Raw genomic sequence first — 26559 nt, 5'->3', positions numbered from 1 at the left:
CCAGGCCGACCAAACTCAGACGAGACCCATCCGAAGCCAGAATGTGATCGTGTGCAGCAAGGACTTCCTTCAGGGCCCAACACTTGAGTGCTCTGAGCAGCCCCTTCCCTCTGGAAATTGGCGGGGACGCCGCGTTAGGACCACAAGCCTGCTTGGTGAGCAGACGGTCCGCTGGGCCAGGAGGAGCTGGGAGGGCGCCTGGCGCCACACTTGCTGTGCAACGTGTTCCGGCCCGGGGGCCAAGGGTGCTCCCTCCATCACTGTCCAACGTCTCCCTCTCCAGGCTCCCCCCACCAGTTTCCCGGCTCCTTCTTCGGGATTCAGGGACTGTCTGGGGCGCATCTAATTGCGTTCTCTACTTCTCCCTTTGGCGGTTATCACGTTACCACTGGCCATCTGGTGGTGTCCCCCGCCAGCTCGGGCAGTACCCCCAGGTCTGGCACCGCCCAGCACAAGTGCAGCCGGTTTTACATTTGTTGGATGATTGAAAATAGGCCTAGGATTAGATTTTGGGTTGTTTCTCAAACCTTTCAAAACACCACCAAACAAAACACAAAAATCTCTCGAATTGGGTCATATCTAAAAAATGGGCTAATCTTACCCGTGACATCTGCTTCAGTGGTGAAGTGGTCCACCCCCAAGAGCTACATCTAAGGGCCAAAACTCCTTGGTAATGTCCAAGCGCATTCACGCTAACCTAAGCACAGGGCGAGCGTTCCCCCGCAGTACGTACCGGGGGTGGATGCCAGGGACCGGGAGAGGCAGGCCCCTCAGGAAAATCAGACTGTAGTCTCGATTCTGTTGTTTACTAGTTACAAGATCTGGTACGCATTTCTTCCACGATGAAGTTAAAAGCTGGAGCCTCAGCTTTATTAATTGTAGGACAGGGAAATAGTGAAGAGAAGTTGGCATACGCAATACCGACTTCTTATTAAACAAGTAAATATTGAGGCACCTGGGAGGCTCAGTCAGTTAAGCGTCCGACTCTAGATTGCAGCTCAGGTCATGATCCCAGGGTTGTGGGATCGAGCCCCGTGTCGGGCGGGCTCTGCGCTGAGCCTGGATGGAGCCTGCTTGGGATTCTCTCTCTCTCTCGCCCTCTCCCTCTGCCCCTCCCCTTGCTTGTGCACTCTTTCTCTTTAAGATGGAACAAACAAAAAAACCCCACAAAACTTACTATTAACTTACTATTATTCTGTGTTTGTAAATTTGCCTGGTTGCTCAAGTTTCTGCATCACCACCCCCCCACCAAATGAATACTTGTGGTCCCTGCACAGCCATCCTAGACACGCACAGAGGGGCCAGAAAACGTGGACGTGACTGACCCAACACCCCCAGTGGAGGCTGAACGAGGTGACACTCTGCCTTCTTGTTTTCAGCTCATTCTGTGAACCACTGTCCTTCTCATGGTCTATGTTCTCGTATTTTGTGCTTTTGGTTGGTGATGTCACTGTTTAAAATGGTCCCCAACCACAGTGCTGGCCGGTGCTCCCAAGGGCAAGGAGACTGTGATTGCCTTCCGGAGAATGACGTTTGTCAGATAAGCTTTGTTTAGCACGAGTTACAGTGTTGTTTGTTGTGAGTTCACTGTTGACAAATCAACAATACGTATTAAGGTAAGATGCCTTTAAACAGAACCTCCCATAAAACAAGATCGTGGGTTCATTAGCTGATGACAACATGGTGACCAGAGCCACACGGGAGCCTAGCCCCGGGAGTGATCGTTGGATATTCACGGCGTATTTCCAGAACATGACCACAATGGGAACTGACTGTACTTCCCTTCGAAGAATGGATTTTCACTCCTGTCTGACACAACCTTACTGACTTCACCCATTCCACACGCACGATGAGACGCGGGCCACGAGCTGTCCAAGGCCCGGAGGACGGAGCAGGGAACAGGAGCAGGCAGCACCCCGTGTGGCGCGGAGGCCGAGGAGAGGCAGGCCCAGGGCCCCGGGCGGCACGGAGACAGCTGAAAGTCAGGCAGAGGAAGAGAGCCAGTGAAGGAGACCGAGTGGCGGCAGCCGTACGACCCGGGGGACGAGGCTGCAGGAAAGCGGCAGCAACCGCGGCCAGCCGGCGCTACCAGAGGCGGAGGTGAAATGAGAAGTAGTCACTCGCTCTGGGCCCAGGGATGCTATTTGGTGATCTTGACCGATTTTGATGGGGAAGTGGAGGCAGCAGGAAACGTGGGAGGGAGGGAGGGAGGAGGCGGAGGAGCGCGGGGAGGACAGCGGCTGCAGGCTCACCCGCAGGGGCCTAGTGGTCAGGCCACGCCCCTGTTTTGAAATAAAGGAGCCACGGGATCTATTAACAGAGAGACTGAGGACGCAGTCAAGCCAGGATAAACGGAGGAAAGAACTACTTAAAGCCTGGAAGGTGGACCGTGACAGAAGAAAGGTCATACAAGACAGACCCAGAGCTAACACCACACTCAAAGGTCAAAAACTGAAAGCGTTTTCCTCCAAGTTCAGGAACGAGACAGCAATGTCCTTTCTCACCACTTTTCTTCAACAGGGCTTTGGAAGTCCCAGCCACGGCCACAGGAAAGAAGAAAGAAAAGGAAGCAAGAATATCCAATGGAGGAAAAAAGCCTCTTCAATAAACGTGTTGGGAGAACCGGACGGCAACATGTGAAAGAATGAAACTGGACCAAGTCCTCACACCATACACAAAAATAAACTCGAAACAGATCAAAGATCGAAATGTGAGACCTGAAACCATAAAGCTCCTTAAAGAAAACACAAGCAGTGAGCTCTTCTGACCTCAACTTTGGCAACATGTGTCTACACGTGTCTCCTCAGGGAAGCAAGACAAAAGCACAAATAAACTACTGGAACTGCACCGAAATAAAAAGCTTCTGCGCGGCAAAGGACATCATCAACAATATGAAACGGCAACCTACTGAATGGGGGAAGATATTGGCAAATGAGATACCCGATAACAAGTTAATATCCAAAATATGTATAAATAAAAAAACTCAGCTAAACACCAAAAAACCCAATAATCTGATTTTTAAATGGGCAAAGGACCTGAATAAACATATTTCCAAAGAAGGCAGACAGATGGCCAACAGACACATGAAAAGATGCTCGACATCACTCATCATCAGGGCAATCCAAATTAAAACCACAAGGAGCTATCCTCTCACACGAGTCAGAATGGCTAGTACCAAAAAGAAATAACAAATGTGGGCCAGGCTGCGGAGGAAAGGGAACCCTGGGGCACTGGTGGTGGGAGTGGAAACTGGTACAGCCATTTGGAAAACAGTATGGAGGCTCCTCACAAAATTAAAAATGGAAATACCATCCGATCCAGGAATCCCACTACTGGCTGTTTACCCAAAGAAAATGAAGACACTACTTTGAAAAGATGCACGCATCCCTGGGCTTACTGCAGCACTGTTTACAAAAGCCAAGATATGGAAGCAATCCAAGTGTCCGTTGATGAATGAATGGATGGATAAAGAAGACGTGTACACACGTATGTACATATGTACACACACACACACACACACACACAGAGGAATATTCAGCCGTGAAAAAAAGAATGAGATCTTGCCATTTGCAACAACATGGATGCACCTAGAAAGTTTTGTCCTAAATGAACTAAAGACAGAGAAATATGAATACCACAGGGTTCCAGTTCCTATGTGGAATCTAAAAGAAACGCACACAGAAACAGACTCCTAAATACAGAGAACAAAGTGGTGGCCGACAAAGGGGAGAGAGGTGGGAGGATGGGCAAAGGTGGGTGGAGGGGAGTAGGAGGCACCGGCTACTAGCTGTGCAGCGCGTAAGTCACGAGGATGGAAGGAACAGCACGGCGAACGTAGTCTGTGGTGCTGCCGCAGCACCGTATGGTGACAGATGGCAGCCACGCTTGCGGTGAGCACAGCATCATGCAGAGGTGCTGAATCCCTAGGTTTTACGCCTGCAACGAACGTAATGTTGTGTCAACTCTACTTCAACTGGAAAAAAAAAGGTAGGTCAGGAGATAGATAAAAACAAAGATACGCAGGTACAAATCATTGCCGTGCTAGCAGCATTTCCCAGTTTGGAGAGAAAAGTCTGTCCTGGTTGTCCAGGAGACTGCCTACTGACACAATCTCCCTGGGATCTGTTAAGAGCTCCGCTGGCCTTGTGCAGAGCAACGGTACTCATGGGATTCTAACACAAGGGGTCCTCATGCCTCTCCATGTGACCAAGTGTTTTCTGAAGGCCTTAGGAAAGGGGAAGGGAAGACACATCCAAACTGGAAAGGAAGAAGTAAAATTGTCACTCTTTGCAGATGACATGATACTGTGAATGGAAAAACCTGAAGACTCCACCAAACCACTATTGGAACTTACAAGCGAACTCCGGAGTCACAGGAGACAAAATGAACATACGGAAATCAGTTATGTTTTATACACTAATAATGAGCTATCAGAAAAAGAAATTAAGAAAACAATCCCGTTTATGATCGCATCAAAGACTATCAAAATACCTAGGATTTTTTTTTTTTTTTTTTTTTTTTTTTACACAGAGAGTGAGAGAGCATGAGCAGGGAAGGGGGCACAGGGAGAGGGAGAGAGAGAGAGAGAGAGAGAGAGAGAGAGAGAGAGAGAATATTAAGCTGAGTGCGGAGCCTGACGCAGGGCTCGATCCCACGACCCCTGGGATCGTGAATTAACTAGGAATAAATTTATCCAACATGGTGAAAGAACTGTACTCTGAAAACTGTAATGATGAGAGAAATCGGAGAAGACATAAATAAGTGGCAAGATATTCCATGTTCACAGATTGGAAGAATTAATATCGTTAAAAGGTCCATACTATCTAATGCAATCTAGAGTGTCAACATAATCCCTGTCAAAATATCAATGGCATTTTTCACAAAACTAAAGAATCCTAAAATTTGAACAGAACCACAAAAGATTCTGCATGGCCAAAGCAATCTTCAGAAAGGACAAGTAGGCTGGAATTATGCTCTCTGATTTCGAACTACACTACAAGACTACAGGAAAACATTATGACACTGGCACGAAAACAGACACACAGATCAATAGAACAGACCCTGAGAAAAATCTCATGCATGTACGGTCAACTGATCTATGACAAAGGAGTCAAGATATACAGTGGGGAAATGACAGTCTCTCCAATAAATGGTGCTGGGAAAAGTGGACAGATACATGCGAAAGAATGAAACTGGATCACTTTCTCACACCATACAGGAAAAAATTAAAAATGGATTAAAGAATGTAACAGTGGAAACCATGAAACTCCTATAAGACACCGCAGGCAGTAAACACGTTGACATAGGTTTCAGCAACATTTTCCCAGACCAGTCTCCTCGCGCGAGGGAAACAAAAGCCAAAATAAACACACGGGATTATAGCAAACTAAAATGCTTTTGCACAGCCAATGAAATCATTGACAAAATGAAAATGCTACTTACTAAATGGGAGAAGACATGTGTAAATCATATATCAGATAACGGGTCAATATCCAAAGTCTATTTAAAAAACTTACGTAACAACACCAAAAAACCAAATACCCCAATTAAAAAATGGGTAGAAGACTAGAACAGACATTTTTCCAAAGACATACAGATGGCCCACAGGCACACGAAGATGCTCAGCATTACTGATCAGTAGGGAAATCCAAATCAAAACACAGGGAGGTATCTGTCAGATTTACTATTAACAAAAACACAAAAAATAACAAAGCGTTGGCAAGGATGTGGAAAAAAGAGAACCTTCGTACACTGTTGGGGGGAATGTAAATCAGTGCAGCCACTCTGGAAAGTATGGTGGTTCTGCAAAAGATTAAAACAGGACTACCGTATGACCCAGCAATTCCAAGTGTGGATATTTATCTTAAAACAAACAAACACACAAAAACAACCAAAAACACCAATCCACACAGATGTATGCACTCCTATGTTCACTGCAGCACTGTTTACAATAGCCAAGATCTGAAAGCAGCCTAAGTGTCCATCAATGGATGAAGGCATAAAGATGTGCATACACGCACGGACAGGTGAGTATTAGCCACAAAAACAAATGAAATCTTACCATCTGTGACATGAATGGACCTAGAGAATATCAGGCTAAATGAAATAGGTCAGAGAAAGACAAATACCGTACGATTTCACTTGTATGTAGAATTAAAAAACAAAAACAAAAAACAGAACAAACAAAACAGAAACAGACTCACAGATACAGGAAACAAATTGATAGTTACCAGAGGGGGAAGGAGTGGGGTGGGCAAAATAGGTGAAGGGGATTAAGAGGTACGAACTTTCAGTTACAAAATAAATAAGTCATGGGGATGTGACGTACAGCACAGGGAATACGGCCGGTAATACCGTAATAACTCTGCACGGTGACAGATGGCAAATGGACTTACCGTGGGGATCATTTCATAATGTATACAAATGCTGCCCTGCTATGATGTGCAGCTGAAGGTAATACGATATCGTACGTCAATTATACTTCAAAAAAAAACTGGCAGGGGCGCAAGGGTGGCTCATTGAGCATGTGACTTGGGCTCTGTCCCCACTCTGTCAGCGCAGAGCTCGTGTCAGATCCTCTGTTCCCCCCGACCCTCTCTGCACCTCCCCCACTCACATTCTCTCTCTCTCTCTCTCACAAATAAAGAAAACACGAAATAAACTTGGAAGGTGGTGAGATCCACTAAGAGGGCTGGTTTTAACAAGATGGGAATCCCTGCTTTGCCATCTGAACAGGCGGGAGATGGGAAGATGGGAGGGTTGCAGGTAGACAGACCATCAGCTGAAGGTCAGATGAGGGAAGTCCGTGCTCAAAGTACCGGTTTATCTTTGAAGCGTGAGCAGTGGTTAGGAGCTTTGAGGGCCATAGTGGTGGGAAGTTTAATGAGTGAAAACAGCCGGAAACAACCATCTCAGAGGGCAAGCAAATACAGTTATTAGAAAAATGCAGGACCATCAGTCTCCACCTGAGGCTGTGATAATAAACGCAAGTTCAACTAGTCAGAGGAAAAGTACATCAATTCAATAGATGCAGGAAAAGCGTGACAAAATTCAATGCTTGTTCATGGTAAAAACTTAGAAACTTGAGACAAGGAAGAAATTTCTTCAATCAATAAAGGACATTTATGAAAAATCTACAGCCATACTTAATGATGAAAATACTGAATTCTTCCTTTTAAACCTGGAAACAAGGCAAGAATGCCAATTCTCCTCACTTTGTACTAGAGATTTTACACATTGCAATAAGACAAGAAAATGAAGGGGGAAAAAAAGGCAAAAGGACCAGAAAGACGTCAAACTATTTCTACTGCAATTGTAAGGCATCTACAAAGCAACTATTACAACTAATGAGTAAATTCAGCAAAGTCATGGGATACAAGGTTAAAATACAAAAGTCAACTGTATTTTTATAGACTAGCCCCAAACAAATGAAAAATGAAAAAAATCCATTTACAACATTGTCAAAACCCAAAATATGAGTAATAAATTTTAAAAAGATACATGACCTCCATGCTAAAACCCACAGAACATCACTAAGAGAAAAGATAAAGAAAATTAAGAAAATTAAAAATAAATGAAGATCTATATAAATGGAGAGCTACACCATGTTTATGGATTGGAATACTCGATATTATTAAGATACCAATTATCCTCAAATTGACCTCTAGGTCCAATGCAGTCCTAAGCATGATCCCAGGTGACTTTTTTGTAGACAATGACCAACTGACTTTAAACCAGAAAGGCAAACTATCTAGAATATGCAAGGCTACCTTGAAAAAGAACAAAGTTGAAGGCTTACACTGTGGTACTTGAAAATTTTGTATATAAAGTTAGAGTAAACCAAGCAGTGTTAGTGATACAAAGACTCACAAACAGATCAATGGGAGAGAATAAAGAGCAGAAAATAGATCCACACTTACAGGGTTGTTTTTAGGCACCAAAGCAATCCAATGAGGGAAGAAAAATCTTTTTGACAAGTGGTGGAAGCTACAGGAATCCATCAGCGGGGTAAAAAAAAAAAAAAAGGGGGGGGACCTTGACTCACACCACACACCAAAATTAATGAGATGGACCATGGAACTAAACATAAAAGCTGAAACTATAAAGCTTTCATAGAAAATGTGGAAAATATGGAAAAACATCTTCATGACCTGATGGTAGCCAAAATTTGTTCAGAAAGGACAGAGAAAAAATCATAAATAAAAAAAAAAGAGGGTAAATCAGATCTTACCAAAATTCAGAATGTTTGCTCAAAAGATAAGACAAGCCATAGACAGAGAAAAAAAAAATTCATAAAACGTGACAAAAAATATCCAGAAATTTAAGAACTCTGACAACACAATAACAAAAAGACAAACAATGCAATTGAAAAGGGACAAATATCTGAACACACATTTCACAAGAGATAAGCAAATGGCCAGAGTACCAGTTTGCCTCAGTCAGGTAAGCGTCTGACTCTTGATTTTGGCTCAGGTCATGAGCTCACGGCTTCGTGAGTTCGAGCCCCGTGTCAGGCTCTGCACAGGCAGCGTGGAGCCTACTAGGGATTCTCTCTCCCTCTCTTTCTCTGCCCCTTCCCCACTTGCACAGTCTCTGTCTCTCAAACAATAAAGAAAAACAAACTTAAAAAAAAAGATGCAAATGGCCAACAAGGGCATGCAAGTGCCCAACGTGATGAATTATCGGGAAAATTCAGATCAAAACCACGATGAGATCTCACATCACATCAGCATGGCTAAAGTGAAAAAAGACTAGTTAACACCAAATGGTGGTGAGGACGCAGAGCCACCAGACTCTCACACAGCACTGCAGGGGGCGGGGGGGGGCAGCGGATACAAAATGGGACAGCCTCGTAGGAGAATCTGGTAGTTTCTCATAAAACAAAACACTCTTTCCATCCCTAGATATTTAGTTAAGATAAATGAAAACGTACGTTCACAAAAGGATTTGTACAACAATGTAACGATTATATTCGTAATTAAAAACTGGGGAAATTGTGGATGTTCGTCAATAAAACAATGGACAAATTCACGTATTTATATACTGGGCAACAGAGATGCGTTAACAGTATGGATAAACCCCAGGAACATGACGCCGAGTATAAGAAACCTTAGCGAAAGCACGTGCAGCGTTCCCACAATGTCTGTTCTATTACAGGCAAGTCTAATGTATAGCAGAAAACCCCAGAACACCGCTCGCCTCTCAGAGGGTGAAAGGGAGTTGGAATGGATCGGAGGGAGGAGGTAGAGTAAGAGGGAACTTTCTGGAGTGATGGTAAACCTTGATCAGAGATGTCTGATTTGTCAAAACACAGAATGTTTACTTTAGATTTATACATTCCGCAGTACGTAAATATTATCTCAGAATAAAAGAACAAAAACAGTGAACTCTAGTCAGTAACATCCATGCTTAAGTATTTAAGCAAGTACATACTGATGCCTGAAACGTGCCTTGAAATGCACACAAGTAAGGTAGATCGAGGGCTAGATGTGTGACAGCATGAACACAGTAGTGTTAACAACAGACTCCCAAGCGGTGTATGTACACGTGCAGCTGTAAAATACTTTCAACTTGTCTGTGTTTGAAAATTTCCATTAACAAATGGTGGGAAGCAGACATGGTACGTCGTGCGTTCGCCTAAATGCAAGAGCAGGAAAGTGAGCGGCTAGTGCGCTGGGGTGTTTGCTTATTTCTTCCATCAACTACAAGCTTGGAACTTTTTGGGAATTTTAAGAAAAAAATGCAGGTATGATTTTAGAATTTTTTTGGTGGTGGGAGGCCATAAAGCTATTTTAAAGAAGAACAACTTTAGGTCCATTTATTTATTTTTGAGAGGGGTAGGGATGAGCAGAGAGGTAGACGGAGAATCCCAAGCAGGCTCCATGCTCTCAGCCCAGAGCCGGACACGGGACTTGAACTCATGAACTGCAAGATCGTGACCGGAGCTGAAGCTGGATGTTAAACAGACTGAACCAGCCAGGTGCCCCAGTACTATCTTTTTTAAGGGCAGCTTGGCAATATCTACCCACTTAAAAATGTTCTTCTGTTGAGTCTGTCTTCCCGACTCCAGGAATTTACCTTATACCCTAACTCACAAGTGCGACAAAGATGCTCACTCAGCAATTCCACTCCTACAGGTAACCATCTACTCAAGAGAAATGAAAACCTATGTCCACACAACCTGCACACCAATGAACGCAACAGCACTATTTATAACAGACAAAAGTAGGAGCGACCCAAGTGTCCACCCACAAAACACGGCGGAGCCACGTAAGGGAATACTATCGAGCAATAAAAAGAAATGAAGTGTTGGCACGCTCTCCCGCACGGATGAACTCTGCAAACGTTCTAAGTGAAAGAAGCCAGTGGCATCTGATTCCATTTATCTGAACTGTCCAGACCTGCCGACGTGCAGAGGCAGAGAGTAGATTAGCGCTTGCCCAGGGCTGAGGCGGGTGGAGGGAAACGGGCAGTGACTGCTAATGGACTCAGGGTTTCTTTTGGGGATAAAAATGCTTTAAAATTAGATTATGGCAGGTTGTCCACCTTAGCAAATATACGAAAATCCACTGACTTGTACACTTGAAACCAGTGATTTGTATGGCATATAAATTACATCTCAAAAAAGCTGTTAAGCCACACAGACTACTGGCGAATTGGCATCCTAAGATGTTAAGAGCCGACGTAAGAAGTGTAGGGCATCAGGGACGGAGGGTGGACACTAGTTGTCAGGCGGAGCCTCTGAGGAGGGGGGTCTTCTGGGAGACCCCGGCGCCCCGAATCCTGCCACGCTCACGCGGGCCTCGAGGTCTCTCAAACCACCGGCTCACATACGAACTACTGGGTTTTCTGGGGAAAACCGCTGCAACTCATCAGACTAGCAAAGGAGCCAGGAACTAGGAAACGGCCGAGGCCCCGCGTGCAGGGCTGACGCACCAGGTCACCCCGCAGCTAACGTGTGTCTGGCACCACAGAGGAAGCGGCAACACCCCCAAAGGATCCGCTTCAGGGTCAGAGTTCCTTTACGTCCGTGGCACCGAGGGCCTGCATCTTGTTGGGAATGCAGCCACCGGTCTTCACGGACTATCGGGTGGTTTGGGTCTGTTAATTTTCTACTGTGCGGTTTCAAGAAGCTCTCTGCCATTTTCACATGACACCACACTCCCTAGAGCACGTTTAAACGCGGAAAGATGCTCAGAGTGCACATGCCCAGCGCGGTCACCTCCCGGCAAACTCAAGTCCACACAGCTCGGCCCTCCACGAAACCAGGGTGCACATGCGTAGGGCCGGTTACAGGGCGCTGCAACTGAATGAAAAGCAAGAGAAACAAGGCCAAACGAGGCTGAACATTTGTAATTATTGGAGGTGGCCTGTTAAGGAGACAATGGCACCGATGAGCACTCGAGCCACCACTAAGAAAGTGTGAACTCGATGACCTCAAGGGTCGCGGAAAGCTTTGCTCTCAAGGACCATTCTAGGTGGCCTTGGCCACAGTTTTTGACAAACATTCTTCCTAGAGATGCCTTGTACAAAATTTAAGAAACAAATTCCTTGATTTAAATTTTTTCTTAATGTTTATTTTTTTAATGGCTGTTCATTTTTTAGAGGGACAGAGACAGAATATGAGTGAGGGTGGAACAGAAAGAGAGGGAGACACAGAATCTGAAGCAGGCTCCAGGCTCCAAGCCGTCAGCACAGATCCTGACACGGGACTTGAACTCACGAACCGTGAGATCATGACCTGAGCCAAAGTCAAACGCTTAATCGACAGAGCCATACAGGTGCCCCTTTTTCTTAATGTTTATTTATGTTTTGAGACACAGAGTGTGAGCAGGGGAGGGGCAGAGAGAGAGGGAGACATAGAACTTGAAGCAGGCTCCAGGCTCTGAGCTGTCAGCACAGAGCCCAACGTGGGGCTCAAACCCACAAACCATGAGATCACGACCTGAGCTGAAATGGGATGCTTAACTGACCGAGCCACCCAGGCGCCCCTAGAATTACTTGATGTGAAAAAGAACGCTAGGGACATCTGACTCTTGACTTCCGTTCTGGTCATGATCCCAGGGTCATGGGATCGACACCCTGTCGGGCTCCATGTGGGGCATGGAGCCTGCTTAAGATTCTCTCTCTCCATCTGCCCCTTCCCCTGCTGGTGAGCTACCCCCCCTCCCCCAAAGAATGCTGTTTGCTTCTGCTGGCACTACTTAGAACTGGCAATGAGAACACCTCTAAAGCACTAAGAAGCGAAGAAGAAACCATGAAACAACTGACATAACACACTTGTAAACGAGGCGTGTCTGTCGGATGCCTGCAGCTCTCAAGAGAGGCAAGAGCCCAATCCTCATCACGGCAGATTTACGCAGAGAGGCTACTGGACCTCTCCCCTTAAGATCCCAAACTATACAGCCCAATGAAACTGACACTCGAACCAGCTGTGTGTCAAATCAGAACGCTGTCAGAAAGCACCGTTTCTCAACCCGTAGGACGCAGATATGCCCGTCCGGTCAAGAAGGGTTGGTCTCCCGAGGAGACGCGCTCTGGGTCTGTGCAGGCGCTGCGGATGTCGAAGCAGGCACTGGTCACTTTCGCTGCTTATGTTCGATTTCACAACCGACTGCCTCCTGACGCATGTTTTCCTAGCTCAGAAACTTAAAAATGCAAACACGCACAATATAGAATGTAAAAGAGCCAACTTTTCCTCCCAACCTAAGTGATATTTTACAAATAACGACCACACACCCTTCACAGGGAAGGGAGACCACACATGTGCACATTACGCATCTTCACACACACAAAGGACAGAGAGAAAGAGAATGACAAAACAAACAGGCAGGCACAGACAGCGGGCAAGGCGTACATGGGAGCTCTTGCAACTCCAGAAATGACAATGGTATGATAGGAAAAAAATCTTCCACTGATTCTGGGCAAAAGGCTTTCTGTGGCTGTTGTTTGAACAAACGACAGAGAAACAAGCAGGTGGCCATCTTGCTCTTCCCAAGACCAGTTCTGGCTCATTTTTTCTGTAACAGCAACAGCGACCGAGAGCAAAGATCTGAGTTTGTGATGCATGCTTGAGATTATGAGGGAAAGGCCAACGCTGGGCCTGCAGCAAACAGCGAGGCCAGGCATCAAGTATGTTCTTTGCTCTGGGTCTATTTGTGGAAAAACTCCAGAGAACAATCTCGGTTCACAGCAGTTAACCTGTTTTGGAAGGGACGTTCTTTTACCTACTCCATAAAAGTGTATGTGAGAGGGGAAAGGCGCAGAAGGCTCCAGGAGCAAAAGAATTCAATCACTTCCAGTTTAAAGTATTAACCCTCGAAAAATTCTTTGTCCATTTCATCATCTATTTCTAAGGGTCCAAGTTCACTAAGAACAAAGGAGCTTATGTTTCGCCTCACGGTGTTGGTCAGTAAATACCCACTCTTTGCACAGTATTATCAAGACATCACGTTTTGTTTTTGTTCCACCAAAAACCTTTAAAAAACAAGACACTAAAAAATCAGTAAATAAACTTCAAAGGAATCAGGTGAGTCATTAAACTGATTCAATTTGAGAAGTAAAGACCAGGTTTTGGTCTTCTTACCCCCTTTCTAAGCACTGGGTTCCAAACGGCGGCGTGGTGGGGGGTGGATTCTGTGGATTTCAAAGCAGATGACCCTACTCATTACAGCAACCAGGTCATAGCACAACTCGGGCTCCCCTGGGTACGGTGTTAGTAAAGGTTTCAGTCATTCACAAAGGCCCAATGGAATCCAGAGACCGGCTACCCTTCTTTGAAGAACGCCCTATCGGGAACAATCCTGCGTGGGGCCACGGGGAAGTGGGGAGGTGGCCAGTCTGGAGAGCTGCACAACTCCCGGCCCCACTTGAGATAAGCAAGCATACTAGCTCACAGCTATCTTATCACCCACATCACATCTTCTGGCTCCATACTAGAAAGAAAAGCTTTCTGGAAGGAAGATTTAGTGAACATCAGCAGGCCAAGTCTGAGGACAGAGGAGGAGCAAAATCTAAGGCAGCCCACGGGAAGCATGGAGTCAGGGCCGCTGATTATGCCCCCAGGAAGGGCCTGGCTGCTGGCCTTTGGGCAGCAACAAACAGTGGACTTGCAGGGGGGGGGGGGGGGGGGACACACCCTCCCGATGGAGGCGAGGGGGCACCCGAAGGCTTACCTGCCTGCCGGGAGGAGGCCGAAGCCTGGGAGGGGCCAGGGAAGCCTCTGACCTCCCGGGGGACCACAAGAACTCCCTATTGCAAGCAATTGGCAGAAGAAACGAGATCGTCCCCCCGACATCTTCGTCTTAAGTTAGCAGGGGTGGGGATGCAGGGGGTGGTATCTGGGTCTGTGCCGGCTGCCGTGTGCCCAGCAGAACGCTGGACACGAATGTATTTACTCGTTCTTGGTCTTCCTCCATTTAAGTGCAAGCGGCAGGAGAGCGGGGGCCGCTAGCACATCGCCACGGGTGGGGCAGGTTGGCACGGAGCAGGCCCTCCGCAAGCGCCCCCGGAGTGGACGGACCCAAGGGTGAAGGACACGCCTATCCCGTTACTCGATGAACCGCCCTCCTTCAGAGATCCGGAAGGTGAAGCGGAATTCCAAAGTGGAACGCTCGCTCCGGAGGGAGCAAAGCGGACGACACGGGGCCAGTCGCTCGGAACGGAGGTGCCGACGCCGTTCAGAGGGAGGAGACCCCGCTCCCCACAACTGTCCGCTCACTCAGGTACGTGAAACGGCACGGGTTAAATCTTTCCCCGAATCCAAACCCCAGTGTGACTCATTACAACAAGCACGTCGTGAGTACGGAAGCTCTAATTCTCCCACAAAGATTCTTAACTGAGGTCAGGCCACGGGCAGCCTTCAGGGCTGCTCGTTACATACAGAGAAAATATTTACAAACCACATATCTGACAAAGGACTAGTACACGGAATATTTAAAGAACTCTGAAAACCTTACATTACAAAACCCCAAATCTGCCTATTAGAACACAGGCAAAAACACGGACGTGTCACTGAAGAGAACATACGCGTGGCAAATAAGCCCACGAAAAGATGCTCATCATCAGCCACTGAGGAAATGCAAATCAGAACCACAATGAGACAACACCGTTCATATCGACCAAGGTGGTACAATGAAAAACAGCGGTAACGCCCACCGCCAGCAAAGATACAGAGGAACCAGATTCCTCAGACATCACTGGTGGGAATGTAAAATGGTACAGCCACCTGGAAAATACTTTGGCAGTTTCTTTAAAAAAAAAAGGGGGGGGGTCCTACCATATGACCCAACAATTGTATTCTTAGACATTTATCCCAGGGAGGTAACAACTTATGTTCACACAATCTCTATACACGACTGTTCACAGCAGCTTTATCTGTAATAATAGTCAAAAACTGGAACCAGCCCAGATGCCCTTTAACAGGTACCTGACGATACACTGTGGTCCATCCACACCCCAGAATATTTCTCAGTAATAAAAACGAACTACTGACACATCCAACCATTCAGATGAATTTCCAAGGAATGATGCTGAGTAAAAACAAAACAAAACAAAACCCAGTCCCAAAAGGTTACATATTTCCATTTCCATGTCATTTTTGAAATGACAACATTTTGGAGAGGATAGATTAATGGCTACTAGGGATTAGGGCTGGGAGGTAGAGACAGGTGTGGTTATAAAAGGGCAGTGGGAAGGACCCCGTGTTGTTAGAACCAACCAGCATCTTGGCCGTGTGTGGGGGAAACAGGAATCTGCAAGGGCGTTGAGACCATACAGAACTTAGGAAACACAAACACATACAGCTAAAACTGGGGAAACCTGATCAGGAGCAATCAACTTTGCTATCCTGGTTGTGGTCTTATACTGTGCTTTCGCAAAATGTTACCACTGGGGGAAACCGGGAGAAGGGTATATGGGGTATTATTTCTTACAACTGCGTGTGTATCGACAATCACCTCAATTTAAAGTTATGTTTTTAAAAACAAAAATAAAGAGCAAAACATTACAAGCTCACTTATATAAAACAAAACCACACACAAACACAAAAGTATATCTTTATGTGTGTAACTACACACATGCACAGAAAACAAGTTATGTATGCAGGAAGAGCCCAAAGCTTTCTAGCAAATTCTCTCTGGGGAGGAGGACTCTATGCCTACCGTTTACTCAGCAAGTCCTACTGCACACACACACACACACACACACACACACACACACACACATACACACACTCACACAAGAAAACCAAAGAAACTGAGATCCAAGATGAAGTAATCTATCTGAAGTCACAAATAAGTGACTGAACAAGAAGTCAAAGCCCATATGACCCTTCTACAAGTCCATATTGCCTCTGACATGTAGGCCACTCGAATGCCATAAGATGTCAAATAAATCATTCTTATGGGGGCTGTGAAGTTTTCAGTTTTCTGGAAGTGGTTTATAACAGAAAGATAAATGGTTTCACTGGCATTTAAAATGGGGAGAAATTACAGAACACTACACACAGCATGATATCATGTATTGAAAGACAACCCATAAAACAAGTGTCTCCGCAGTACATTTATAAACACGCAAACACGCACACCTTGGAGAACACGTACCACCCGTTCACAGCTGTCATCCCAGGAAGCCCAAGGTCAAGGAAGAGTACTGGGCAAGGGGTGTCTGGACTTGAATCACAGTGTTAGAGTTTGAGAATGCATTCCAATTCAAGTATACTTTGTCTACTTTTTTGTTTTGTTTTTAAGAAGGGGGAAAAATAAAGCAAACACTTACTGCATTCATAGATCTGTTCCAGCTTATCCACAGAAGAAAGGGAGAAAAATTTATAACCGGACTTACTACCAACAGCTAGGGACCTGCAAAAAAGCCAAATCAGAAATAAGAGCTGATACGTGTAGACAATGATAATGCAAAAACAAGCTCCATGTTACCAACTAGTAACCATCATCTCTACTGAAAATTAGCACGAGTAATTTCACATAGTTTGTAGTGGGTGAGTGCTGGCTGAGCAGAAAAGAGGCAAGGGGCAGAGCCAGGTGCCCCAGCTCGCAGCCAGGAAAAGGTGAAGGTCAATAAAATACAGACCTTATTCTTACTGAAAACCTACAAAACCTTAAAGATTACTTTGACAAATAAATGGAAATAATCAGCCCTTAATTAACGATCCCCTCAAAACAAAGTGGGGCTCCTCAGGTGATGTGCTCTATGTGTGAGTCCAAAAGCGAAGAAGGCGGACGCTCCGAATTTTAAACAAAGACATTTACGATGGTGGACGATGACATCCTTCCGCCTCGGCAGGGTCACGGCAAGCGCAGCTCAATCACCTATGTGAAACTATAGCTGAGCAGTGGGGTGGAAATAAAACAGACGGAAAAGATAACTTGGAAGCTGGCATGAGAAGACTGCACAGCTGACCTACAAGGAAAAGATAAAATCACTCACACCCGACGCCAAAGCCACGGCTTTCGCCAAGAGGCCTGAAGGGAGCTCACGGGCTCCCCAGCTGCCACCCCCGACCCTGTACAGGTGCAGCGGGCCACTGAGTGAAGCAGTTCCCCACCGGAAGATTACTACTCTCCAGAAAGTGACTGACCGCGGGGGGGCTGGGGGGGAACAAAAGGAAGTCCAGCTCTGAGAAACAGAGGACGAGCCAATCAAGCAGGATGCGTGGGGCGTATGAGGAAGCAGCTACTGGACGGTTCTGAATCTAGTGTCTGGAAAAATGTGCAGACAAGTGGAGGCAGAAGACAAACCAGAAGACTAGAAAGACTGAACACCGACGTTTCCTAGCGGGAGTATCTGCACACCAAGATAAAACTTAGGGCTACTTCAACGGCCATTTCATCTATTAAAAACTTGAGATTTCCAACCCTTCTCTGGCCCATAGGTAGAAGAAATATATTCCAAGAATGGAGCTACTGTAAGCACTATGAAATTTTTAAGTTGTAATTGGTTCATCTTAGAAGTACAAACAAAAGCAAAACTCTTTGGGGCACCTGGGTGGCTCAGCCGGTTAAGCGTGTGACTTGATTTCGGCTCAGGTCATGATCTCATGGTTCGTGAGATCGAGTCCTGTGTTGGGCTCGGCGCTGACAGCGTGGAGCCTGCTTGGGAATCTCCCCCCCCCCCCCCCCCGACCCCAAAATATGTAGCTAAACTAAAAAAAAAAAAAAAAAGCAAAACTCTTTCTACCTTTTTTTTTGCAAAAATACTTCACTGTTTTGAATTAATTGTATCAATGAGGTAATTAGATATTGTTACCTGTAAATAATTTGAAAAGCAATAAAGAAGCCAACAAAAACATAAATATGCAGGAGAACTAAAAATAAGACAAAAATCTCAGCAGTCTATAACTTTTGAGAAATGTTTTCCAGATAACTAATGGTTGCTATTTTAAGCACCGATAGATTCTTTCTCACTATTTTTGATTAAAAAATGAAAAAGGTGTTCTTGTATATGCTTTCCTGTATGCCTAGCACAAGGGGGTGGGAGATTCTTAACATTTTCCTGGAGTCCTATGGGAGCGACCATTAAACCACTGTACTGTCACAATACGGTGACCCTCTCAGACCCTACCAAGGAGATGAGGGTTTTGTGTGTGTGACCACAAATGGTCAGACTGTAGTGTTGAGCTGCTAAAAATATTTTCCATTTATTCTTTTGCAGAGAGGTGTCACTTCCTTGTGACCCTCTCCCCAGGATTAACAGCTCCTCTCCCTTTCTAATTTGTTGACTTAGAAACCAAATCGCAACCTTATTGACACTATATATAAAATAAGCTTAGGGAAGGCTTCTTTCATGGGCAAACTTAATGAGCTTTAACTGGTTTATGAGAAACTAGATTTTGATTCTATGCTCCGAACAAAAGAATCTGTCAAAACGGGCCTTCGGTGATCCAACATCAGAACTCTGATGTCCTTACAAATATTCAGAAACTGCTTCAGGATATTAAATACCTTAGCTACAATTTTAATTGCATGGTTTGTAAAACTGCTGTGCACCTCCATCAATAAGAAATACAAGCACAAATATTTCAATTATTTTTCCCTATATATCCATGGCATAGTTCGAGTATATATTTTATCAATAAAAATGGATGTTTTTATTTTTTTAATATTTATTTATTTTTTTTTAATTTTTTTTTTTCCAACGTTTTTTATTTATTTTTGGGACAGAGAGAGACAGAGCATGAACGGGGGAGGGGCAGAGAGAGAGGGAGACACAGAATCGGAAACAGGCTCCAGGCTCCGAGCCATCAGCCCAGAGCCTGACGCGGGGCTCGAACTCACGGACCGCGAGATCGTGACCTGGCTGAAGTCGGACGCTTAACCGACTGCGCCACCCAGGCGCCCCGATATTTATTTATTTTTGAGAGAGAGACAGAGTGTGAGTGGGGGAGGGGCAGAAAGAGAGGGAGACACAGAATCCGAATCAGGCTCCGACACGGGGCTCGAACTCAGGAACAGTGAGATCACGACCCGAGCCGAGGTCGGATGCCCAACCGACTGAGCCACTCGGGCACCCCCTAAAAGTGGATGTTTTTAAAGGGTGGTAACACCAATGATCAGGTTCATACATCCCTCTTTGGGACTGATCCTGCTTTTAATAATTTCTCATGATTTGCCTGACCATACAATGGCAGACATATTAATGGGAGAGGCACAGTAACAAGGAAGTTTGAAATTCCCTTATTAAATAACCTTATCCCCCAATAAATGTTTGTGTAGTTTTTTTTGTTTTTTTTTAAGGTAACACAATGAGATCTTTTACTGCCGAAGGAAAAAAACCAGCTTACTATCCTAGAAAAAAGGTTGTATTTACTCAGTCCCACGTTTCAACACCACAGCCCGGCCTTCAACCGCGCCTGGTGTCAAAATGCAGAGACCCTGTTATACGGTCTTGAGACGAGGCCTAAGTCCTTTGCCAGGATGGGAGAGTGAGTGCTTGTGAAACACGCTGAGGGCCAATCCTCTTCGTTTTCACCACACCCCCCTTTATTCCACTTCTAGAGCTTCCCTAGGCTGCCAACCCCGAGCCTTTCGGGGATTCTGCAGTTCATACCAGGTCGGCTCTCCGCTTTCTCCACCAGCAATCCGGGATCGCCTTCCTGTACTACTTGCCAGCTTCTCAAATGTTGCTAGCGACTCCTTCCTCATCCTCCCTATCCTATGGGTTTCAGTCTTTTAAACTATTTTTTGAGTGGCGCCTGGGTGGCTCAGTCAGGCTCAGTCGGTGGAGCGACCGGCCAACTCCTGATCTCGGCTCAGCTCATGATCTCAAGGTTCCGGAGGCGGAGCCCCTTGTCAGGCCGGTGCAGACAGCCTGCTTGGGAAGCTCTCTCCGCTCCTTCCTTGCTTCCCCCTCTCCCCACGGTAAGTAAATACACTTAAACATATATCTTTGAGTAATTCGTTGACTGACATTTCAGTAGGGTTTTGGGAGGGACCAAAACAAATGCCTCTGTGTGGTCCACCATCTGTAACCGCAAGTCTATCGCTGAATTGAAACTTGAGCACTCAGTATCTAAAAGACAGTGAACTTCCACTAAAAAAAGTGTGAATCAGATCTTTCTCTTAACTCCTTTTCCTTTAGTAAACTCTTACCAACAGTTAGTCCCGAAGGGCTCTCCCTTCCTACTATCTTACTTGATTAGAGTTAGGTGGCAACAGTCCACACGCATAAAAAGGAACCCAAGGAGGACACCTCGTAGACCCTGGGGCCCTACTTAGTAAGTCTGCTCCACAGCAGGCTCTTCCCGCAGCTCCCAGCATTTCCACCGCAGGCCTCCAGCTGGTTAGCCCTGATGCCTTGACAACGCAATAGCAGCCGAGCAGAATCCATCTTTTGCCCCAAACCGAGTCCCCATAATGGAATCACTGTTCACACTAGACCCAAACCAGAGACTTGGGAGTAACCTGAACTTCCCTGCACCATGCCTGTCCCACGGGTCACACCAAGTCCTGATGGCTGACTGGTCTTCTCTCCACGGGCCACTGCTGTTGGACAATATCCTCCTGGGTGACTGTCCTGCCCTCCTCCAACACTCCCTCTACCCGGCCGACAGAATGGCCTAAAACTTTAAGGTTGAAGGATCCTTAAAGACCATCTACAATCAAGCCTCTCGATTTACTGAGAAAAAAGTGGAGAGAAGTGACTTTCCCAGAATAACAACTGTAACTGTAGAAGAAACTCAGTTAAACAAGCATCTCTATAATTTTCTGGACACTAACAACTTCAATCCTGTCAACCAACAGGAGACCTGGAGAATCAAGTCCCTTTCTTTATTCTACCCCTTTTTGAAGTGTAGTTGAAAAAGGACATCGCCAAATCACAGATTTCCCACTAGACGAGCGGCATCCACTGGAGGAATTTAGTCCTTGACATTTCCATTTCAGGGATACTCTTACTAGTTTGTTAACTTCAATTTCAAAAGCCAAAAATTCCTCCAAAGTAAACCGTTCAAACGGTTACTTTCAGAAACCAGCATTGGAAGTAACCAGTTAATAGCGAGATGACTGAAAACAACTGTTCTCAGTGCCTCTTTCACTGTTCTAACTAAAAAATAAACAAACAAATATTAAAAAAAAAAAAAAAAAGCACTTCTTCATACTTTTAGGATGAGAATCCTAGGAAAATTAACACAATATTTGAAGCCATATTACTAGTACAAAAAGCAGGACAGATAGTTTGGTGTACAGGGAATATTCTTTTGTTAAGCATTATTGTGTAACATACATGTATTCTATTAAGTGAAATTGCTTCCAGATTTTCTCACTGAACACAGTGAATGTGGATCCTAGACCGACAACCTTTGCCTTGTGAAAAACTGTGTTCTTCTATTAAATTCTGGAGACGGGTAAAGGAGGCAAAGGGGTAAACTGTACAGCCTTTCCTCATAAACCTGTCTATTTCTTCAAGACAAATTAGTCATTTTAATCAATGATTAAATCCTATCTTCCCATTTCTTAATAATTTACTATAATCCTATCCTACTATTTCTTAACAGTTTACATTCGTACTGTATCAAGGCTTCTGGCAAGTCCAAATTATGACACAGAAACCTCCTGAACTTCCAGACTCACTGAGGAGTGAGGAAGCACGTGACTTCCAAGTGTGAAAAGGTCTAACTTCAGGCCAGACTGACATTTTCTATTGTGTATGTAATTTGAAAGCCCATTTGAAATAACAGCCAAAGAGAATATGTTCTCATATTTGATTTCCTTTCAACATAAATGATGAATAGTGGAAAAGCTGGAAAAAAAAATGGTAGAAAATGTTTTGGAAATTCTCTAACTTATACAAGACATAAAAACCCAGAAAGCTACCGTTTCTTAACCGATCTCAAAACACTAAGGGCTTGGGGCGCCTGGGTGGCTCAGTCGGTTGAGCGTCCGACTTCGGCTCAGGTCATGATCTCACAGTGTGTGAGTTCGAGCCCCGCGTTGGGCTCTGTGCTGACAGCTCAGAGCCCGGAGCCTGCTTTGGATTCTGTGTCTCCCTCTCTCTCTGCTCCTCCCCCGCTTGCGATCTGTCTGACTCTGTCTCAAAAATAAAAACGTTAAAAAAAAATTTAAAAACAAAAACAAAAACCACTAAGGGCTTAAAAACCAATCTCAGTTTGAAATGTTCTATTCGCTTCCCGGGTTCACATAACATAGTCTATCCCGATCACAACCACTGGCAACAGGTTATTCAAAATGCTTTTGCTGTGCTGGTTTTTACCCACGTGGAACACTAAGCGTTTGGTAGTTTTAATCTTTAAAGACTGCTACAGTATGATGCCTAAATTCACCATCCTCAAAATCCTACTTTTTAGGTAGAGAAGACAGTGGCAGAGTGGGAAGGGCAGTGGAAGAGACTCGGGCCTGCCCACAATCCACATTAACCAAACTCTAGGATCCAGGCACAGCTCTGAGCCTTTGTGAACTTCAGTTTCCTCATCTGCACTTGGGAAAAGGTGATCTGCTTCCTTCTAACCTCAGCGCGGTCCCGCTGCCGGGCCACCCGGCACTAACCTCACAATTCTGGGGAGGCGCTACCGAGTACCCGCTGCATGCCACGGACTTGATGCCTGCTTGCCATTCTACAATGAACTCTTCGTTTAAAAAAAAAAAAAAAAAAAAAATCTCATTTTCTACTTTGCTGACTCCATTCCGCCAGTAACAACTCGACCAACTACTTACTACGAAGCCAATGACCCATTCCTCCTCACTTACATCACTTCCTCTTACTCACTTCCCAAGATGGCTCTCCTCCCTTCCACAGCTCCTTCCTTCTCCAGAAACTTCATCTAGTAACTATGCTCACAGGTCACCGAGACAGCCTCTGAAGAATCAGCTTCAAACCCATAGGCGTTTGGACAAACAGCGTTCCAAATCCATGGGTTGGCATCAGTGGGCCTCTCTTTCCCTAAGGATGGGCCCATTCCCTGAAGCACCAAGACCCCTCAGGTATTTCTCTGTCACATCCCCCTTGACTCAGTTTCTCCCCAGATCAGAGGCCAGGATTAAGGCTAAGTTTGTTTCTTGCTCGGGCAGGACATCGAAGTTACCTAAAAAAAAGAACAACGAGACAAGAAGAAAGGGAAAGAAAGGAAAAGGGCGCTAAAATAATGAAGAGACGAGGAGAAGGACCTGAAGAGACAAGAAGGACCTGAAGAGGGGAAAGAGTGGGGGGAAGAGGGCCGAGGGAGAAGGGCAGGTGGGATAAGAGGAAGAAACCCACGCTCACTCGCTCACTGCTCCAGAAGCGGCTGGGACAACAAGTCAAGGCACAAAGTTCTGCCCCAACTTTGTGAGAAGGGAGGTCCCAAAAGGTAAAGCAACCTATCCGTCGGTGGGTGAAAAGCCTCCTTATCTCCATCCCTTTCCCCGCCCAGGGATCGCAGCTCCAGCGCAGCGCCCGGAGGGTCCCCGAGGGCAGCGCCCCTCCCTCCACGCTCCAGGCCCGCCCCCGGGGACGCCCCCGCCCGCCCCGGCCTCCACCCCGAACCTCCAGGCCGAATCTCCGGCCCTGAACCCGGCCTCAGGCTTCCGCCCGCCCCGGCCCCGGCCCTCGGGCCCGGCCCCCCGCCCGGCCCCAGGCCTCGGGCCCCAACCCCCGCCCGGCCTTACGTGTTGTCCTGGTTGAAGTTGGCGAAGAGCAGCTGGCCGGCGCCGGCCTCGCCGCTCTGACTCGCCAGGTTCATGGTGGGCGCGCGGCGGGCGGGCGGGAGGGTGGCCCCGGCCGAGGGCTCGCGCGCGGGGGGGCGAGTCGGGTGCGCTCAGGGTCGGCGCCTGGCCCCGCTCGCCGCCTCGCTGGCCGCAGCTGGCTGCCCGGGGATCAACCGCCGCCTCATCCCGTGCCCGCTCTTGTTTATGCTCAGGAGCCGGGACGCCCTGCGCGCCGGCGCGGCCCCGCCTCCTCGGCGCACGGCCTCTCAGGGCGCAGGCGTATAGCGGAGGTCCCGCCCCTTCATCTCCGGCCAGGGCTGGGGTTCCGGTCGAACACGCGCACGCGTGGGGACGCGCAGGGGCGCGCCGGGCAGGGCTAGCTGGCGTACGGAGGACGGCGCATGCGCAAGGGAAAAGTGAGTCCCTATGGTTTTATTCATATTAACAGTGTCCGCTGTGTGCCTGTCCTTGCGCTAAGGATTTATGTGCAGCATCTTATTTGATGCTTCTGGCAGGCCTACATAGAGAATATTGCGTCCCCACTTTACAGATTTGAAAACTGAGGCTCAGAAGTGTTAACCTATTCGCCAAGTGTTCAATCTGAGAATTGTAACCCCGTTCTTTCCCTGAGGCGCCCGCTTTCTGGATCCGTGGCGGATTCAATCATATTTACGAGACACCTTCCATGTAAACCAAATGGGCCTCCCTCCCCTCAGAGAAGTTACCCCGGAACACAATTACAAGCCGGAGTACAAGAGAGCACATGATGAGGTCACTCAACCTAGACTTAAGGGACAGGGAATGTGCAGTCAGAGAAGGCTTCCCGGAGGAGGTAAGACCTGAAGTTTGAATAGTAGGTAACCTGCGGAAGCATTGTGTATGGCAAAGGTTCAGAGGTGAGAGTGTGTCCAAGGGAACGCTCTGCTCAGCGTGTCTGAGCTTAGAGTGGGGTGATGGACACAAGATTGGGCTTGTGAGACTGGAAGTGACCAAATCGAGCGGGGTGTTGTTAAGATACATTAAGCAAGAGCCTGAACATTATCTAAACAACGGGTTGCCATTGAAAACACTTAGGCAGGAGAATGGCACAATTCAATCTGTGCGCAGGGAAGCTAATTTTTAGCCCAGAGTCAAGAATGCCTTGCAAATCCTTGAGGAAACAATGGTCCTTTCCTTTAAAGGTGCTGGCTCTCCTACCTCCCACCGAACTCAAAAACTAGTTTGAGATGGATTGTGGACGTACAGTCAAGTTTCTGGAAGAAAACATAGGAGAATGCCTTCATGGCTCTGGAGTAAATGAAGTCTCCCAAACAAGTACTTTAAAAAGTACTAACCACAAAATAAAACGTTAATCTTCATCAAAACGGAGAGCAACTGCTCAGGGCCCCATGGGGGGCTCCATCAGTTAAGTGCCCGACTCTTGGTTTCGGCTCAGGTCGTGATCTCACGTTATTGAGATCAAGCCACCCTGCTTGGGTTTCTGTCTCTCTCTCTCTCTCTCTCTCTCTGTCTCTCTGCCCCTCCCCAGCTCGCTCGTGCTTTCTCTCTCTCTCTCAAAAATAAATAAACTTTATGGGGCACCTGGCTGCTCAGTTGGTTAAGCAGCCAACTTCAGCTCAGGTCATGATCTCGCCGTCCGTGAGTTCCAGCCCCGCGTCCGGCTCTGTGCTGCCAGCTTGGAGCCTGGAGCCTGCTTTGGATTCTGGGTCTCCCTCTCTCTCTGCCCCTGTCCCACTCATGCTCTGTCTCTCTCGCTCTCAAAAATAAAGAAACATTAAATAAATAAACTTTAAAAACAACTTCTCGTCAAGACAGGTCAAGAAGGCAAGCCTCAGAATGAGTGGGGTACATAAGCTTTCAATACATACACTTGAAATACATTTTTGAAAATACTGAGTGTGTTTTTATTTCCTAACTTTTTTAAGGTGAACATTCTTTATTTCAGTCACAGCCTTTATTTCCAGGTGACTTCTTCACTGGGTCTCAATTCCCTTTTAAGCAACACACTCTTGTTCTGGAAGGCAGTTAGTTTTTCATCATTCTTTTTGTCTAGATAACATCCAAGGACAAATCCCACGGGTACAAGTGTATGTACCCACTGGTCACAAACAATCGGAATTACGTTCATCACGGATGCTGCGCCCTTGGTGCCAAAAAACGACTCCACGGCCAAGGGCAACGGTGAGCTCAGCCCTGTTGTACACATTGTTGACAAAGGACTTCGTTCGTACTTCAGAAAATATCAAAACGCCTAATGAGCACCTGAGAAGGTGATCACCATTAATACTCATCAAGAAAATGCAAATTAAGAGCAAATAGATACTACAAGCATCCACCTGTTAAAGTCAAATACAAATGGAGACCAGACTCGAAAATTCCGAGCTGACGACGCCAGTGTCGTCAT

The 26559-nt window shown here is 46.3% G+C and overlaps 2 protein-coding genes across 4 annotated transcripts in view; both read right to left on the bottom strand.

Annotated features, from left to right (window-relative positions):
* The window catches only part of WIPI2 (WD repeat domain, phosphoinositide interacting 2), a 39579-nt gene extending 15240 nt beyond the window's left edge, over nt 1–24339 (bottom strand). Inside the window, exons 1-2 of one of the 3 annotated variants that reach the window (XM_058711843.1) lie at nt 24117–24339; nt 16777–16859 (exon numbers count right to left, since the gene is read on the bottom strand). In XM_058711843.1, coding sequence (XP_058567826.1) covers nt 16777–16859; nt 24117–24190 — 157 coding nt within the window. In that variant the 5' untranslated portion in view covers nt 24191–24339. The remainder of the gene's footprint in view (nt 1–16776; nt 16860–24116) is intronic. The other 2 variants (XM_058711842.1, XM_058711844.1) reach the window with 2 other exon arrangements.
* A 1731-nt stretch (nt 24340–26070) lies between these two features.
* LOC131501539 (NADH dehydrogenase [ubiquinone] 1 beta subcomplex subunit 1-like) lies at nt 26071–26320 on the bottom strand. Its single transcript, XM_058711846.1, has one exon. The coding sequence runs from the start codon at nt 26281–26283 to the stop codon at nt 26110–26112; it is 174 nt and encodes a 57-aa protein (XP_058567829.1). The 5' UTR covers nt 26284–26320; the 3' UTR covers nt 26071–26109.
* Between the last annotated feature and the right edge of the window lie 239 nt (nt 26321–26559).

This window comes from Neofelis nebulosa, chromosome 18 (genome assembly GCF_028018385.1).
Source record: "Neofelis nebulosa isolate mNeoNeb1 chromosome 18, mNeoNeb1.pri, whole genome shotgun sequence".
NCBI classification, from domain to species: domain Eukaryota; kingdom Metazoa; phylum Chordata; class Mammalia; order Carnivora; family Felidae; genus Neofelis; species Neofelis nebulosa.
Note: the sequence above shows the minus strand (reverse complement) of the source record. Positions and strands in the feature narration are given on the sequence as shown.

Excerpts from the sequence above, each read along its gene's own strand:
- LOC131501539 (XM_058711846.1), bottom strand. The coding sequence starts at position 26,283 with ATGAACGTAATTCCGATTGTTTGTGACCAGTGGGTACATACACTTGTA.